The 16,074-nt window shown below is 42.9% G+C and overlaps 1 protein-coding gene across 1 annotated transcript in view; it reads left to right on the forward strand.

Moving 5' to 3' along the window:
* Positions 1 to 16,074, forward strand: part of ALPK1 (alpha kinase 1) — a 115,970-nt gene that overhangs the window by 43,446 nt on the left and 56,450 nt on the right. The window contains exons 2-3 of the mRNA XM_006025555.3: positions 434 to 613; positions 7,623 to 7,777. Of these exons, the coding sequence (XP_006025617.1) occupies positions 493 to 613; positions 7,623 to 7,777 (276 nt within the window). The 5' untranslated portion in view covers positions 434 to 492. The remainder of the gene's footprint in view (positions 1 to 433; positions 614 to 7,622; positions 7,778 to 16,074) is intronic.

The raw sequence follows: 16,074 nt of genomic DNA on the forward strand, positions 1-16,074 counted from the left end.
TGTCACCCAGCAGGCTCTCCAAAAAATGTGAAGCCTGCATTAAAAGGTCTGCAGTGCAGTTCAGACCAAAAGCACTTGACTGCATGAGTCTCCTATGTGCAAAGGGATTCAGTGCACCCTGGCTAGTCACTTCACTGCCTGTGATGTTATGGCTCCATTGAAAAGGGGGTCATTTCTCTCTGCTCTCTGGTACCCCGGAGATGTTTGCCTTGCACAGTTTGTCACAGAGACCCTGCAGTAATTTCACACACTCCTCTAATAAAGTCCTCAGAGGCTGTCATGTATTTTCATGTATTTCCCCTATTATCTCTCCCTGCTTGAGTCTCACAGATAATTGATGATGCTTTAGTTAATCATCTTCCCCCTCTTTTGTTCACCAGGTACCTCAGCCTTGAAGGGATCCTTTTCATTTAGAATTTGTGTCTTCTCCTAGGTAATTGATCACCGCGCACCCGGGGACACCCAATTCACAGCAGAGTGGGAGCAGGCATCATGAATAATCAAAAAGCCGTGGCTGCGCTGCTGCAGGAGTGCAAGCAAGCCCTGGATGGGCTTTCGTCAGAGGTGTCTGACACACGCGGGGAAGACGAGAGAGAGTACCAGCAGTGCAGAGGTGAGGTCCCAAGGAGAGGCACCAGGAACAAACCAGTAGGTTGCTCTGAGCTTCTATGCCACAGTGACAAGGCCCCTTCCCTGCCCTATTTTTCTTCTCCTGGCAGATGAGTGTCAAGAGATGACTAGATTTCTAGGGCATGAATGGGATATGGGCTACTGGCAGGCAGGGAAAGAAGCCCACTTTGTTGCAGTGAATTGCTGTCAGTTCTAATTTTCAGCTTCAGTAAACATGAGGCTAGAAGGAACAGTTTAGTTTGGGAAGAACAATACCCAAAAGTTTGCTGGTGCACATAAATTTCACTTATTAAAAAAAATGCAAGTCCTGAATGCTGGCACATGCTTACTTTCCCTCACTAGGAATTTGTGTCTGTTGCTGAAGTGTTTGGCAGTTCCTCCTCATGCAAGAGTTCACCACTTGAGTCTCTTTCTTGTAAAACAAGTGTCACCTCTACAAGTGGCGTCCTAAGAAATATACACATTGAAGAAATAAGCTCTGCCATTTAACACTCGAAATAAAGCCATGGAAAATGAGGACTATGATGGAAGAATTTTACGGTGTGGGAGCTAGCATTTTGTTTTCAGCATTGTTGCTGTAGTTGGAAATTGGAGGTGAATTTTAAAGTCATACTAGATGTGAAAAGCTATTAAATGCTCCAGTTAGTTCTGTTCTCTCTGTAAAAGTTTTCCAAGGGGTTACTAATATAGCTGTTACCTTTTAAGCTCGTATTACTGAATCTGTCTGAGGCATTTGTCTTTCCCCCTAGGATTCTGTGTATTCTATTTTGCCTCAGAGAAAAGTCAAATCACTTTTTTAATGAACAAAAAGGAAAAGATGAACAATTGAAGTTGAGATTTTTTTTCAAGTTTTTTTTTTAATCAGAGCCAGAGCATGGCTCTCACCATCTAGTTCACTTGTCTGCTGTACTTAGTGCTGTATAATTTCCCTGAGTCCTTACTTTACATGAATCCATGCTAAACTTCTTTTTTTTGTATTTTATTCTCTTTGGGACACATGCAAATCCTGTGCTCTTACTAGGGGTCAGCTGGCTGGACAGCACCTATGTTTGTGTCTGACTATGGCTGCGGGTGATGCATAGGTTATAGATACGGGAAGATTTTCTTTTCTTTTCCTTCCCCTTCACCCCGCAACAAAGGGTACTTTGTTTTCTCATCACAAATTCCTTTAAGCTTTATTATCACTTGTCAGCATGGGCTCTTGAGCTCCTAATCAGGTAGTGCTTTATTTTTTCTCCTCCTCCTGCTCTTTTCTCCTATTAAGGGCCACAGAGCATGAGAAATGGTCAATTTAGTTCCAGATAAGGTAAATCAGTGCCCTTATAATCACTGAATTAGACATGGCCCTTCAGGTAAACTGCTTCAGGAAATGGGTGATCAGAGACCAAAGTGATGCTCAAGCTTTTCTTGGGAAGCTGCTTGAAAGCAGCAGCTCCCACGAGCTGCCTGAAAGCAAAAAGGATCTTCTTGCAGTGGGTCAGTGACACTAATATTAATAAGTAATCGTAATTACGAGCAAAGTGTGTGTCTCCCCGACCTGCAGGTTGGTTGATGGTCTCAGATTGCAGATCCCCTTGCCTCTGGCAGGTGGTTTTTAAATACCAGTAACAATCAGAGTGAGATATATAACTGATTCATCAGGCCCACATGTGCTTCCACAGAATGGCATTAGTACAGGGTCACTTATGGCAGCAGTTTGAGCCAAGGGGATTCTCTGAACACAAACACTGAGGGGTTTCTTCGCCCCCCCTCCCCCAGACATTGCCTTTGTTAGCCTGGCTTTTTCAGACCAAACACGAGAAGAACTGAAAGCCAAACACACATAAATGGGGGGAAAAGAAAATCCTCATTTTACTTTACTTGAGGGAGATGGAATGGTTATCTTCTTTTCTTTAAAAAAAATTACAAATCCTTCCAATCAGCATCAATGCAGTTTTAGCTCCCCCCTCTATCACAGTAACTGAAAGTGCATTTACGTGACTTATGGTGATGACAATGCCATGCCAAAAATCCATTACTTTAGGGGTTGGGTAATCTGAAGAGTTCAAGATGACTCAGAGCCACTAACTGCACAATTTGGGGACTGCGTTACATGTTGTTACAAAATAACACAATACAGTAACGGTATTTAGAGTGATTATTTCTACTGTAGTACTACCCTGAGGTCCCAATCAGGTTGGAGCACATTGCAAGCCCATAAAAATGCATAATCCCAAAAACAATCTAAGGGTAAAAACAGACATTGCCAAACAAAATGGATCAGCCATGGTGGGATATGACCCATCATAGATGATCTGCTTTATTGGGCAAAACACACATCACCTGTTGTCCCACACTGGGCCCCTGCCTGAAGCAGAACAATGGGCAACATGTTCCCTTTGCCTGGGAATTTCCTGTGTCCCTCACTGCCAAGGTGCTGAGACCCAGCACCTTGTACCTCCACACCGGGACCTGCACCAACCCATGCCTGCACATAAAACATGGATCGGTATGTGACCTGGCACAGGTCCCAGTCTGGAGAAACTGGGTGCAAGGAATTCCCTGGGTCCTGTAGCACCCCACACCTTCTTGCCAGGATCCACGCTGACCCATGCTTCACATGGAGGCACAGGTCAGTGCAGGTCCTAGCATGGAGGCATAGGGCATCAAAAATTCCCTGGGTCCCATGTCTCCATGCCGGGACCAATGCAGGCTTTCTCTGCTTACAGAGACATACCCCTGGAGATCTTGGGGTAGGTGCCCATAAGCAGCGAACCCTGACTTACCCTGTTTACAGGGAGGTGCCCTGAGATTCCTTGGCTCATGTCTCTGTAAGCAGGGAAAGCCAGGCAGGCACTCACATTGCTTGAGGGGCCTGATCCTGTGTATAATTCCTGGGGAATTCCCAGGGGGCACAGGATTGGGCCCCACAAGCCCCCAGAGCACCTGCCTGGGGCAGCTGGACAGTGAGGGAAGCTCTGGACTCCTCACACTCTCCCACCACGGACCAAATAGATGTCTGCAACAGTAAAGCAGCATTTGTACACTACCTTTTGTCAGCCACTGATGTGGCACCATAAAAATTTGTGCTGCCATAACAAAATTTATGGTGATACAAATGTGACATTAGGTGAGGTCTGTTTCTACCCCTATCCTCACTGACTTTCATTGGAACTTGGATTCCTAGGTGCTTGAGTACTCACTTTTGAAAAATGAGACTTTTTAGTCAATGAGATGGTTTTGCAAATGTTGCCTCAATCCGTTTCTAACCAGTAGAGCAAAAAAGGGTTCTTGATGTCTGTGTTCACTCCTTTTTTTTTTTTAACTGCAGCTAAGTAGAAGCAAGGTTCACCCGCAGGATAGGAGCCAAATGAAAGCAAGATGTAAAAGAATGTGACAAAAATAGAGGAGCATAAGAGTAACAGTTACAGTTACGCACACAGAGAACCCACCAATGATCCAGACCACAATATTTACAATTTTTACTAATTACTATGCCTAATGCTATTATAGTTCTATAAGTATTAGAAATATTTAATGCATTGTGGGGTTTTTCATATGGGAGATATGAGGAAGGTGGAGAGGAGCAGGGCACAGCAAAGGATGAACACAGGAAAGATGGGTAAGCTGCAATCTAGAGGTAAAGCAAGTGAGTACCAGAAGGTGCAGATCAAATTTCTCTTAACACAGATGGTTGAGCCAATGTTCCAAGGTATTTTCTGGAGGAGAAGCTGAGTCTAGTGTCTCTGTTACCTTCTTAGTTTTCTAGGCTTTTAGAGAAGCTGAAAGCTTTAAAGGCCCTCCCTTGGAGCTATCAGTCCTATGGGACTGCATGCAAAGTGGCAGAAAAGCACTTGCTGTGACTTGGTGTCTCCAACCAGGCATCACCATGCTCCACTGGGAAGGGGCTCTCTTCATGTATTAATTTACTTCAGACCACCCTGTAGAAAGGTAGGTCCATGTATTTCTTGTGCTGAGCCATATTTCTTTCAGCCCTTTTCATGTGCTACTAGTATCATCATGGAGAGGTTGACAGCAATTGTTAAATATTCCTTTATCCCATCCATCCATAATATTTATTCACCTTTCCGTGGTTTGCAGCAATGGGAAATAAGTAGTTCAGACAGTACTTAAGAACACTGGAGACACCTGGCTGTGTGTGGAGCACCAGCAGTATATAATGGCATTACTATGCTGCACACTCAGAACTAAAGCAATATCTGAGAACGCATGGGTGGGAAATCATGTGCAAGAATGTGGGCATAATTTTAGAAGCAATTTTTGAAACTTTGGCCCTGAATGTCTGCCATTTTCCAAGGAAATCTATTCTGTAAGCCAACAGATCTAGCTGTTAGACAGTTGGTTTTAGTGCGAGTTGGAAAGGTATGTTTCAATTTATTATTATAATCTCTAAAATATTACAGTTTTGTAGCAATCCAGAAGTACATTTCTCTCATTAAGCAATGATGATCTCAACACATGGCTTTTTCCTGGGAATTAATGACCAGATGGGGCCAGCTATGCAGCTGATGATCACCATTAACCCCAGCTGGTCAATAATCCCTGGCTTAATCTATTTTTATTAGCACTGGGAGTTAGCGTCACTTGATAGTTAGCACAGAAGACTGAGAGTCGCAAGGCTTGGATTCTATTTCTAACTCTGCCACTGACTCACTTGGTAATATTTGGCAAGTCACTGAAGGGCAGATAAATAAAATATACTTACTATATTTATTTGAATCCAAGACAAGGGTTTTTCCCCACAGTCAGCATGTGGAAAATAAAGCCTCACCTTGGATTTGAATACTCGCCTGGGGCAGGGAGTGGCTCAGTTCCAGCTTTGGGCTCCGCTGCCTGCCCCAAGCCTGAATGGCTTGTTTGGGGGGGCAGGGAGCATGTAGCCAGGAGGAACCTGGGGGAGACCAGGGGTTGGGGGGGGAGCCTGCAGCCTGCCCTCCCACCCCTTGCCCTCTCTATGCCTGTGCCTGCCTTCCCTCTTCTGCCCTTACCTCCCACTCCCCCCAGCTACCCCTTTCCTCCCCTTACCTTCTGCTCCAGCTCTGGTTCTTCTAGCCCCAACCCAGCAGAGCCAGAAGCTGCTGCTGCTGCTTCACCCTGGCCAGGCTAGGCTGAGGCTGGTCTGAGCCACTCTTGCTGCTGGCTGCCCTGGAGGAGCAGAACTGCAGCAGAAGGTAAGGGGTGGACAGGGAGTGGGGGGACAGGCTGCAGGGGAGAGCAGGGGGTGAAGGAGGCAGGGAATGCGGAGCAGGCACGGGCATGGAAGGGCAGACAGCAGGGGGATGCATGGTGGGGCAGGAACAGGCCCATGGAGACGAGCAGGGGAGCAAGGGGCTGGGGCCTAGCGCTTCATCCCCCGCCACTGCTTTCCCCACCACAGCAGCGAGGGGTCGGATTTCAGATGACCTTCCACTAATTAGATTCTATACATGAAAAATTATAACAAACAGGGGTGATGAGTGAGGGGTGCACGCGAGTGCATGTGCACGTGCACGCCCTGAGCGTGGCGGTGCAGCCCCTACAAAATGTGCTGCCAACACTGTTGGGGGCGCCTGTGGGTGGTCGCCACTCGCCCCTGCTGCCAACACCACCAGTGGGATCTGTGGGCAATCAGCGATCCCCCCTGGCTGCGGCCAACCCTGCCGGCGACATCTGCAGGTGGTCGCCGACCATTGGTCGGTACTTGCCACCCCCACACCCCCCACCACCGCCAGCACCAGCAGCGTCTGTGTGAGGTCCTGCCACTGCTGTACCCCTCCAGCCACTGTACAGAATCTAGTTATTAGGGATATTTTTAAAGTTATTTTAGATTCAGGTAAATCTGGTATTGTATACATCATTAGGAGAAGCTGAGATGAAAGGTACCATAAGAGTGGTTTTCAAAAGGACAGCACTGTACTAACTGTTCCCACTGAAGTCCCATTGACTACAGCAGGAGCAGAGTTCAGTCAGTGTAGAGCACTTTGGACAATATGTCCAAAATTTGTGCTGCTACGTTTTTGCTGCTGCGTACACCCCTGCAAGTGTGCTTTGGTGAGGGCTCCACTCCAAGCAAACTGCCCTTGCCTGGTTTCTTCCAGCTCCCAGCATGCTGGAGAAGCCAGGGCATGACTGCAGAAGTGGAGACGCTCTGGCCAGCAGCCAAAGCATCTCCCTGGAGGACTGAGCCTCTGTGTCTTCTGTCACATGCACCATGCCACTTTTTTTCCTGGGCTTGGGTTGGGTTTCTTTTGGTACTGGGATTTCCCAGTAGCAAATTTTGGCCCCATGCTGCAGATTTGCCACATGGAGCACATTTCAACATTCCCTGTGTGTGGGTTGGGGCACCACAAAGAAGTTTGCAGAACCACAAACCACATGTGCCTGCATGTCTGAACATGACCTATTATTGCACTCAACCTGGTTCTGGGACTGTGATCCCCAGTTATTTCTTTTAGAGAAAGACAGATGGCTTGTGGCCAACAACCTTATCTTTTTCATCAAAAAATCATTCCTGAATACATATTATTGTTATTCAGCTTTGACAAATCTCTGTGTACAGCCCATCCCCCAGATTTGAAAAAAATGTTCTAATTATCATGGTCTATTATTATTATTATTATTATCAATAGAATCTTAATATGGTCCTTTACAAAGCAGATAAGTTTACCATTGGCTTCATGCACTCTGTCAAAAATCCTCTATTCACTTCAGGGAAAACATTTCCTTCATTTCTCTAGTTTTTCACGCACAGATGGCCACTGAAGTGTTTTACTTCCTGCTAAAAACCTTTTTAATGGCTGGCAGCTCTAATTTACCTGCAGGGCACAGCAGAGCAAAGTAACTGATGATAGGCAACCTCTCATTATTAGTCTTGTGGCAAGAATAAAGGACTCTTAGCAATTGAGAAAAGGTGCAAACCAGGAGGGGAATGCTTTTTGGAAGCAAGGTGCTACATGACAACATTTACCGCTGAATCACCTGTCATTTCCTTACATGCACTTTGACCTTTTCAGCTTTGCTCCCCGATGATCTAAGGACCCTTATCGAAGAGGCAAAGGAAATGAAGTGGCCCTTTGTGCCGGAGAAGTGGCAGTACAAACAAGCCCTAAACCCAGAAGACAAAACAAACCTGCAAGATATAATCGGTCCAAGGCTGCATGACTTGCTGGTATGAAGTTCAACACACCTGTCCTTTCCAACTACAAATGCAATGCTTGAATGTACAGTGTCCTAGTAAATGATCTTCACTGCATGCCCATGACACCACTCCTCACTGGAGTTTTAGCAGACAAACTGAAATGAGGAAGTATAGGTCAGAAAAGGGGCAGTCACAAATGCACAGAAAGACAAACTAGAGTTAGGACTCCATCTCTTCAACTGTTACTTTCCTAGATAGATATTTATGAGCAGCTTGGAATTATTCTTTTTGTGATTTTAATTTATGTACTGGAGACAGGGTTTTGTTGCCGTCAGCGTTCATTAAATAACTAATCTCCAGGTAGGAAGGACATGATAAAAGGGGAAAGAATGAAGGACAGCAGTCCTCAGAAACCAAGGAGCTGGTCCTTAATTGAAATCAGTAGGAATTCTGTCACTGACATCAGTATATGATTAGGCCTTTAGTTTGGGGCTAAGTACAGACAGTCAAAAAAACCTGAGACTGAATCAATTCAATCTTCACAGGTTAGTCTAAGCTGCATGGATTGCACTGACAAGCAAGTGAACAGACATTCATTTCAATTCTGGAAATGCAGCCACATACCTTCACTGGCTCAGGCCAGAAGCCAGGAGGCTCTAGAGCACACCTCCCTGCTTGGCTAGAGCAGACAGCTTGGGCCAAGCCTAGCCTGCCCACTCTGCGAGAGGGCATTTGCACTGGAGGTGCAAAGCATCCTGGGAGCTTGGGGGACTATGAGTTAACTTGAATCTGGAGGAGATCTGAGACAGAAGTTCAATAAACTGATTTAACCTAAATCAGTTAAGTCTGATACTACATCCATCCAGGTTTATCTTAAGCTGGTTTTGGCCAATTTGAAAGCGGTTTATGTGCACTGAACTTCTGTTGTGTTACAAATCTGAACCAGTTTCCAATCACTTATACTGGCTTATGTGTAACTTCTGTCCCTAGCCTGGATGTCTCTGTTATGCTGTGTCAGACTTCAGCTTGAAGTCTCAGGTTGGGTTTTCTATCACTTCCTCAGCTCACCAGTCCACTGAACAGCCTTTATAACAATCATTAAGAGAATCTCTTGCTGTCCCTTGTAATGGGAAAAAATGCCTTAACATACACAGCAGAGCTCAAGGTGGGGAAATAAGTCTTGATGAACAGGGCAGGCAGTGGGTACTATGCTCCCAGGCAAAATAATGTGAGTGAAACAAGAGACATCTTCCATATACACAAAAAATTTGTGACAGTGCCACAAGGAAAGTATCTCAATTATTAATGAAAAAGAGTATGCAGAACCTAAAAGGGCTTTGATGGTTTTACCTCTTCTAAGACTGTTTATATACATTTGCAAACTCCAGCAACAAGAAGCAGTGTGCACAAACAGTTCCTTAATTCAGTAAACTGGAACAAAATATTTTTTTAAAATCACTTTACAAAATCCTTTTGGTCTAACACCATGCTGTTGCACTGGGGCTTCCAACAATAGATGAGATTTTTCTGGGAGGATTTAAATACTCTGCACTAAAATGAAATCAAACTCTGAAAGTATGTGCACAAGTAAAATTTTATTAAACCAGATTTGGAAAAGAATATATAATTGATGTAAATCAATGGGACTGCTAACACAGAACGAGCAGTCAAATGAGCAAGGGCTGGTAGGTTCAAGCCATCCATTTGAGGATAAAATTATTTGACGGAATCTCTTTGGAGACCTCATCCTGCCCAGAAGTATTTGTATACAGAGAGGAATCCCCTCTGATACAGCTTCTCATGTAAGAAAAGGAAGCTCCCTCAAGTATGAATTTTCAGGATATGACCATATGGGGTCCCTGAAATGTGCCAGCCTGGGAAGTGATGAGCTTCAGCTGGAACAAAATGGGTAAAAAGTAGAGGAAAATATTATTTTCTCTAATCTTGTGAACAAAATGGGAGGTGGGTAAGAAATGCAGATGGAAATGCGGTGTTTAGGTTGATGACATCCCTTTAAAACTGGGATGCAAAGTGAAGCTGAGGCACCACATTTTCCTCCTGCTTACACTGAAGTAAATCAGGACTAAACAGTAGAATTACACTGGTGTAAGTGAAAGAGGAGTCAGGACCGAGAGACCTGTAGGAAATCCAACCCCATAGACTTCAGGGAAGCTAGGATTTCATCCTTCATCTGTGTGGCTCAGTGGATGTGCCATCCGAGTAAGGACAGCAAGTTTTGTATCCAAGAACTTCAATCTCTTTTATACATGAGTATAATTAGCTTTAGAAAAGCAATTTGGAAGTTTGTGTTAGTCACTGTTCTTGTTACTGATGAGAGGGGAGGTTTCATTTTTATACACTGCACTGGTGAGGGAGATTTTTATTGTAATTCAGAATTTGTTTTGCTGTTTTCTTTTTCTCCTTTTCTATTCTTTTGTGCATGATTTTTTTTTGTGTGTGTGGCCTTAGACAGAAATTTATGGCAGAGGCCGACCTCCTTTACAACACACACAAAGCTTTCTAACTTTGGAGGGTTTGTCTGCTCTCTCCCAGGATAAACACCTGCAGTAAACTCCCCAAGAAACCTGGATAGATGGGAGATTAATGTGGCTGTAATAGTGGAGCAGTGTTTTCAGCATTATGCCCTCTCCCCAGGTAGATGAGTCTTTTCCGAGATGATACCAATTATTTATTGCCGAAACATCTGTTGATAACTGCAGCTGCCCTTGTTAAACAAAGCATATCATGGGGTCATACACTATAGGGACCTAAAATCCTACCGCATGCTAGTTTTAGACTATTCACCAACACCCCCTGAAGTCCATGGGTTACCGTCGTCTTCAATGTTTCATCGTGCCGTTAAAAATACTTTGTAAACACTGTGCTGCCTTTCCCCATGTGCTTTGAAGTATTATTTCATCTTCATTGGTAATTTATATTCCAGTGCTATTGTACTGTGGGAAAAAAGGGAAAACCTTTTTTGTTTTCCATTTAATTGTAGATAGACTGACATTTTGACCTGTATTATTAGTATTAGTCAGGAAAAGGGATTTTTTCCTTCTCTCTGCCTTTACCCCCCCTCCTTTTTTTTTAATAAAATTTCAAGGCAGAGCAAGAGCTTCCTCAGCTCTTTGAATAAAAATCTGAGAGGAAAAAGAGGCTGAAAAGAAATGTTTACAGTTTGATGAGGAAAGATAAAAGTCTGAACAACTTTTTTTTTTGGTGTGAGGGACAAGGGGATAATTTAATTCTCTGAAAGAAAAATACGCCTTTGTAGACATTGCTTGGGAAAACCTTTAAAATTGTTCATCTCCATTTATTCTAAATTGTTATGTTTAGAATAAGCTCTTAAATTTAATGAACTAGGTTTTGTAAAGCGCTGTGAGGATACTTGAATGAAAGCATTTTATTACCATAAAGCAGTGCTGTTCTTAGGGAGGGCTGGATTTTGATGTCTTTGCCCACGATAAGTAATATCTTACTTGGCAAGTAGGCCATTGATTACATGGAGATGCTCAAAGTGCATCAGAATTTGGTGTTGTGTGCTCCATTTTTAAAAGTATTTCAACTGCAGGCTGATATAAGCCATATAAAGAATTTGTCCAATGTGTCAAGAAGACAACATCTTTCTAAACTGCTAAGTGTGAATTCGCTAGAGAAATGCTGTTTTTCCAAAGTGACAGAGAGAGAGGAATACTCAATGTTTTCCAAAGGAAGAAGAGGAGAAACTAATTTAATCAAGTTGCTACAACCTGAACAGGAATTATACAGTTATAGGTGAGCACAGGACTTGGCACCATAAGCAGATTTTCTTCTTGTCTTCCCAAATTACTGGACCTGTCCAGTGACTGGGAGGCAGAAGATTTATTGCAATACTTGAGTGGTGTCACACAATCTGTGCTTGTAACTGAAATCTCTTCAGAGGACAATTCACTGACATATCCGAAAGGTCATCTCAACTCAGCTGGTTTAGCATACCATCTCTTACTTTTTTTAACAGAGAAACAGGTATGAAAAGACAACTGCTCATTTTTGGCTGACCGATATGACAGTCCATCCCACTGGATCCAATTGGCCAGAAACCCCACATATCCATTAAGTAGGAATTTGGGCTCAGTGAGGATTTCAGGGTGGGAGCTGGGAGCCCAGTACTTCTATTCCAAAAAGCTATTCCAGTTATCAATGAGAACCTAATGCTTACAGCCATAAATATTTGGAAGCTTAAGGGCTTTTTACTCCTAAAGAAATACATTAAGAAGCAAAATCAGCCTTATCATGTAAGGTGACAACCTATATCTGGAGAGATTATCCCTTCCCCATAATAAAAAAACACAGAACCTGCAGAGCTCAGACTAGAATCCTGATCCTGCAGAACAGGCTTTTCCCACCTGTGTCAGCTATAGAAAGATCCCTCTGTTCTGTAACCAGCCAACAGAGGGCAACATACCCACACATGGCTGACCTTGATTGCAAGCATTTTAGTACATTAGTAGTTTCACTGAGGCCCATTTTTTATGCACAAGTGTGATCCTCTTGTGGGACTACTCATGTGACTTTGTATTTTGCTAGATCAGAGACAGAGTGCATGACCTACCACAATTGATGCCAATAGCAAAAAATCTCTCACTGGGCACGTCTATACGTGCATTAATGCACTTTTCCTAATGTGCATTAAATTTAGTACCTCCAATGTGAAGTACTAAACTAATGTGCATTAGGCTGCCTGCGCAAGCACAGGCTTTTTAGGTGATGCTTAATGTGCAGTAGCCTATTTTATTGTGCCTTAGCCTAATAACACAGTAGTTTACATGCTGCTTTAAAGCACAGTAAAATAGGATACTGTACATTAAAGCGCACATGTAGATGCACCCACTGAGGCTAATGGGAGCAGGATTGTGCCCTATGTTCTTATTGTTACTATTAATTTTCATGGAGGCAGTGCCCATGAGTTCCACTGTCCTAGGCACCGTACAAACACCAAAAATAAACATAGTTCCTGCTTCTACAAGTTTACAATCTAAAGGCTCAGCTATCTAGGCAGAAAGAAGGATGGATTTGTACCTTATATAAACTAACTCAATCAGAGATGCATAGCATAAGTTTTCATAAGCAGCAAGCTTACTTCATCATATGCTGCCTTCCACAGATGCTACCCTGCCGTCTGCCTGAGTTCAGACTTACACAGCTGACTACCTCTCCCATCTATCCAGGGACATTCAGGAAAATTCACCTGAATTACATTCTTAAAAGGATTACATTAACTGCATTAAATCTCTACAGACCAGTGATTCTCAACCAAGGGACCATAGCATCCTGCAGTACCTGGATAGCCTTCCAAGAGTGCCACAGGGTGGCACACAATGTTAGCACTGTGAGGTGTGCAAACGTGATTCACAAGATAAACCCAGAGATTTCCAGTAGGAATCCATAGTGTCAAAACCATTCTGACTTGCTGTGGTCTTTCTGAGTTCTTTACAATAGAAGAATTGCTCTATTATTTTTCTGTAGTTAAAAAATAAATGAAACCTTAACCGCTGAAATTTTTGCGGGGTTTCTTGAGTTTATTGTGGGGTGCTTGGGCCTAAAAAGGTTGAGAACCACTGGTGTAGACATTCATCCAGCATTAAAGTGACTTTTATTCAGTTTAGTTTAATTCACTTTGGAAATGGATTAAGATAAACAAAATTAAGGCCACTTCAATTGTGAAAGGAGTGTCCATCCAGAGATTAATGCTGTTTAACTAATGCACTTTATATATACACACTTTGTTAACTCAAATTAACTTTCCTGACTGTCCCTATGTAGACAGGTCACACATATAAGACAAGAGACAACAGATGAGTACAGACAGACAGACTGACCAGGAAACAATGAGATAATCTGGTCAGCATGACAGGCAGTGATCTCGGCACATCAACAGCGTTATCATTTTCAAGTGGTTTGTAGGCACCAAGACAAAGGAGTAGGATAGGAAGACAAGGTTCTTTGGGTAAATGTGATCTCTTTTATTAGAGCAACTCAATAGTTGGAAAAATTGTTCTTTGCAAGCTTTCAGGCACCCTTCTGCAGTTAGCAAAGAACATTTTTTTCCAACTATTTAGTTGCTCTAATAAAAGAGATCACATTTACCCAAAGAACTTTGTCTGCCTGTGTCCTTAGACCAATATGGCTACAACCAACACCCCTCAGATAGGAAGAAACTTGCAGTCTTAGCTACTGGAAAACTTATGCAGACCTTACTCTTGCAAAACTCCATTGAAGTTAATAGGAATATTCAAACGAACAGGAATTGTCCCTGAGTAAGGACTGTAGAGTGTCTGCCTAATTAAATATTAATGAGTTAGCGTGGTACCTAATGAAGGTACCATGGGGTCCACATGACAATTCAGAGATGGGAGTCTTTGTAATGGAAGGGAAGAAGGAGATGAGTATTTGTTTTACTCCTTCTTGTACCTGTTGTTATGGTAATAAGGAGCATTATAATATAAAGCCCTAATTCTTAGCCATGGCTTGTTAGATATCCAGCTGGCTTTTTGCTGTCTGCCTTTCAAGAGCTCTCTAAGGTGTTCCAAGTGATGTAACCAGGAGCTGTGCAACTGAGAATTCAGGTTTGTTTGTTTTGTGCCAAGTACACCACAAAGGAGAGTTCATGACAGTATGGACCCCCTTCCTTTCCGTTGGTCCTAGATCCCAGTTATCCCAGGTCAACTTTTTTACAAGAAATATTGCAGATCAACCTTAAAGCATGAGAGAATATCAACTCTCTAACTATAACACAGTTTGTAGTACTCAGGATGCTGCATGCCATACAAACTCAAAACTCCTCACTTATCCTACCGGATCTTGACCTCCTGGTTTCAGGAACTGGCTGAGAATATTTGCCACAAAGATTGAAAATCTTCCAAGCCTATATAGTAGTTTTTCTAATAATTAGAGTGATCAGTGTGAGATTAGGCATAAACCCACAACCACTTTAAACTATGATATCTCTTTTACCTTTGGGGATTAAAATTAATTTCTATACAGGTAGGATTCCCAGATTTCAGATGATTATATGACTGCATATTTGAGCACTGATAATTTTCATCTTAAATTCACACCACACACATTACCATATTACATATTTTCCTTTAACTTCAACTCTGACCTCATGTCAGTGGCTTCTGTCCTGAGAATTATTAGCTTTGGCAGAAATGAAGGAGGAAAGTAAACTTTTACATTCTGATTATAAAAAGGTCTGATTCTGAGAAGTTTTGTCACTAATTTAAATAAGCAGCCATTCTATCTTAACTATTTAAATGATTTTGTCTACTGCAGTGTCTACTGTATTTTTCCTCACATCTCTGAGAGGCAGGGAAGTTACTGTTATCCCCATTGTACAGATAGGGAGCCGAGATACAAAGAAACTAAGGACTGATCCATGTAGGTACTTTAGTAGGTAGAATGGAGATATCTAAATTAAGAGTGCAATATCTTAGACATATATAGTCTTTAGAAACTTAGGTTTTTGCTATTATAGATCCATGGTTGCCTAAAATGTTCTGCTTCTGCACAAGCCCAGAACAGCCTGTACCTTGGCAGTGCTGAACTGTTCAGCATTTACATCACCCACAAGACCATTCAGGATCCTCTTACCATGCACTCATGCAAGTCCTGTCAGGTACCTGATCTAGTAGCTGTGCTCAGAGCATGCCTAGCACTTACTGACAGCACTGAGTTCACAAAAACACAGTAGCCCTAGCCACTTTCATTCAAAAGCCTAGTCAGGAGTGGTGGTGACCAGCCATCAATTCTAGCATTTTTACCCAGGATTTGAAAGATTTGGCTTCAAAATCCCCCTTAGCTTCCCTGCTGTTGAAACCATGCTTCAGAAAAGAAATTTTGCATGAAAAGGATTCAGGAGTCACTATATCAGAGAGAAGGAGCAAGCATGATCTTCACTCTCTAGCTCATTAATTCAGGAACTCATGTGGAAAAGTGAAGACCCTAGGTCCTGTGCAAAGGTCAGCATCTGCATTAGTTAAATGCATCAATATCCTTAAAGCAGGGGTCAGAACCTAAACCCAGATGAATGCCCTGGCCATGGGCCTGCAAAGTCATGACCACTCTTGCTTCCTCCCTCTGGCCCAGTGGATCTTGAATTCCCTTTTAGCAAAGTCAGACGAGGTTCTTTGGGTGAATCTGATATCTTTTATTAGACCAACTTAAATAGATGGAAAAACAATTTTAGCAAGTTTTTGGGTTTAAAAACCCTTCGTCAGGCTGAGAAAATGTCTGCAGTTGGTGTGTGCTCTTCCTGGATGGAATGAATAGCAAAGCGACACGGC

The sequence above is a fragment of the Alligator sinensis genome, unplaced genomic scaffold (genome assembly GCF_000455745.1).
Source record: "Alligator sinensis unplaced genomic scaffold, ASM45574v1 scaffold861_1, whole genome shotgun sequence".
Classification (NCBI taxonomy): domain Eukaryota; kingdom Metazoa; phylum Chordata; order Crocodylia; family Alligatoridae; genus Alligator; species Alligator sinensis.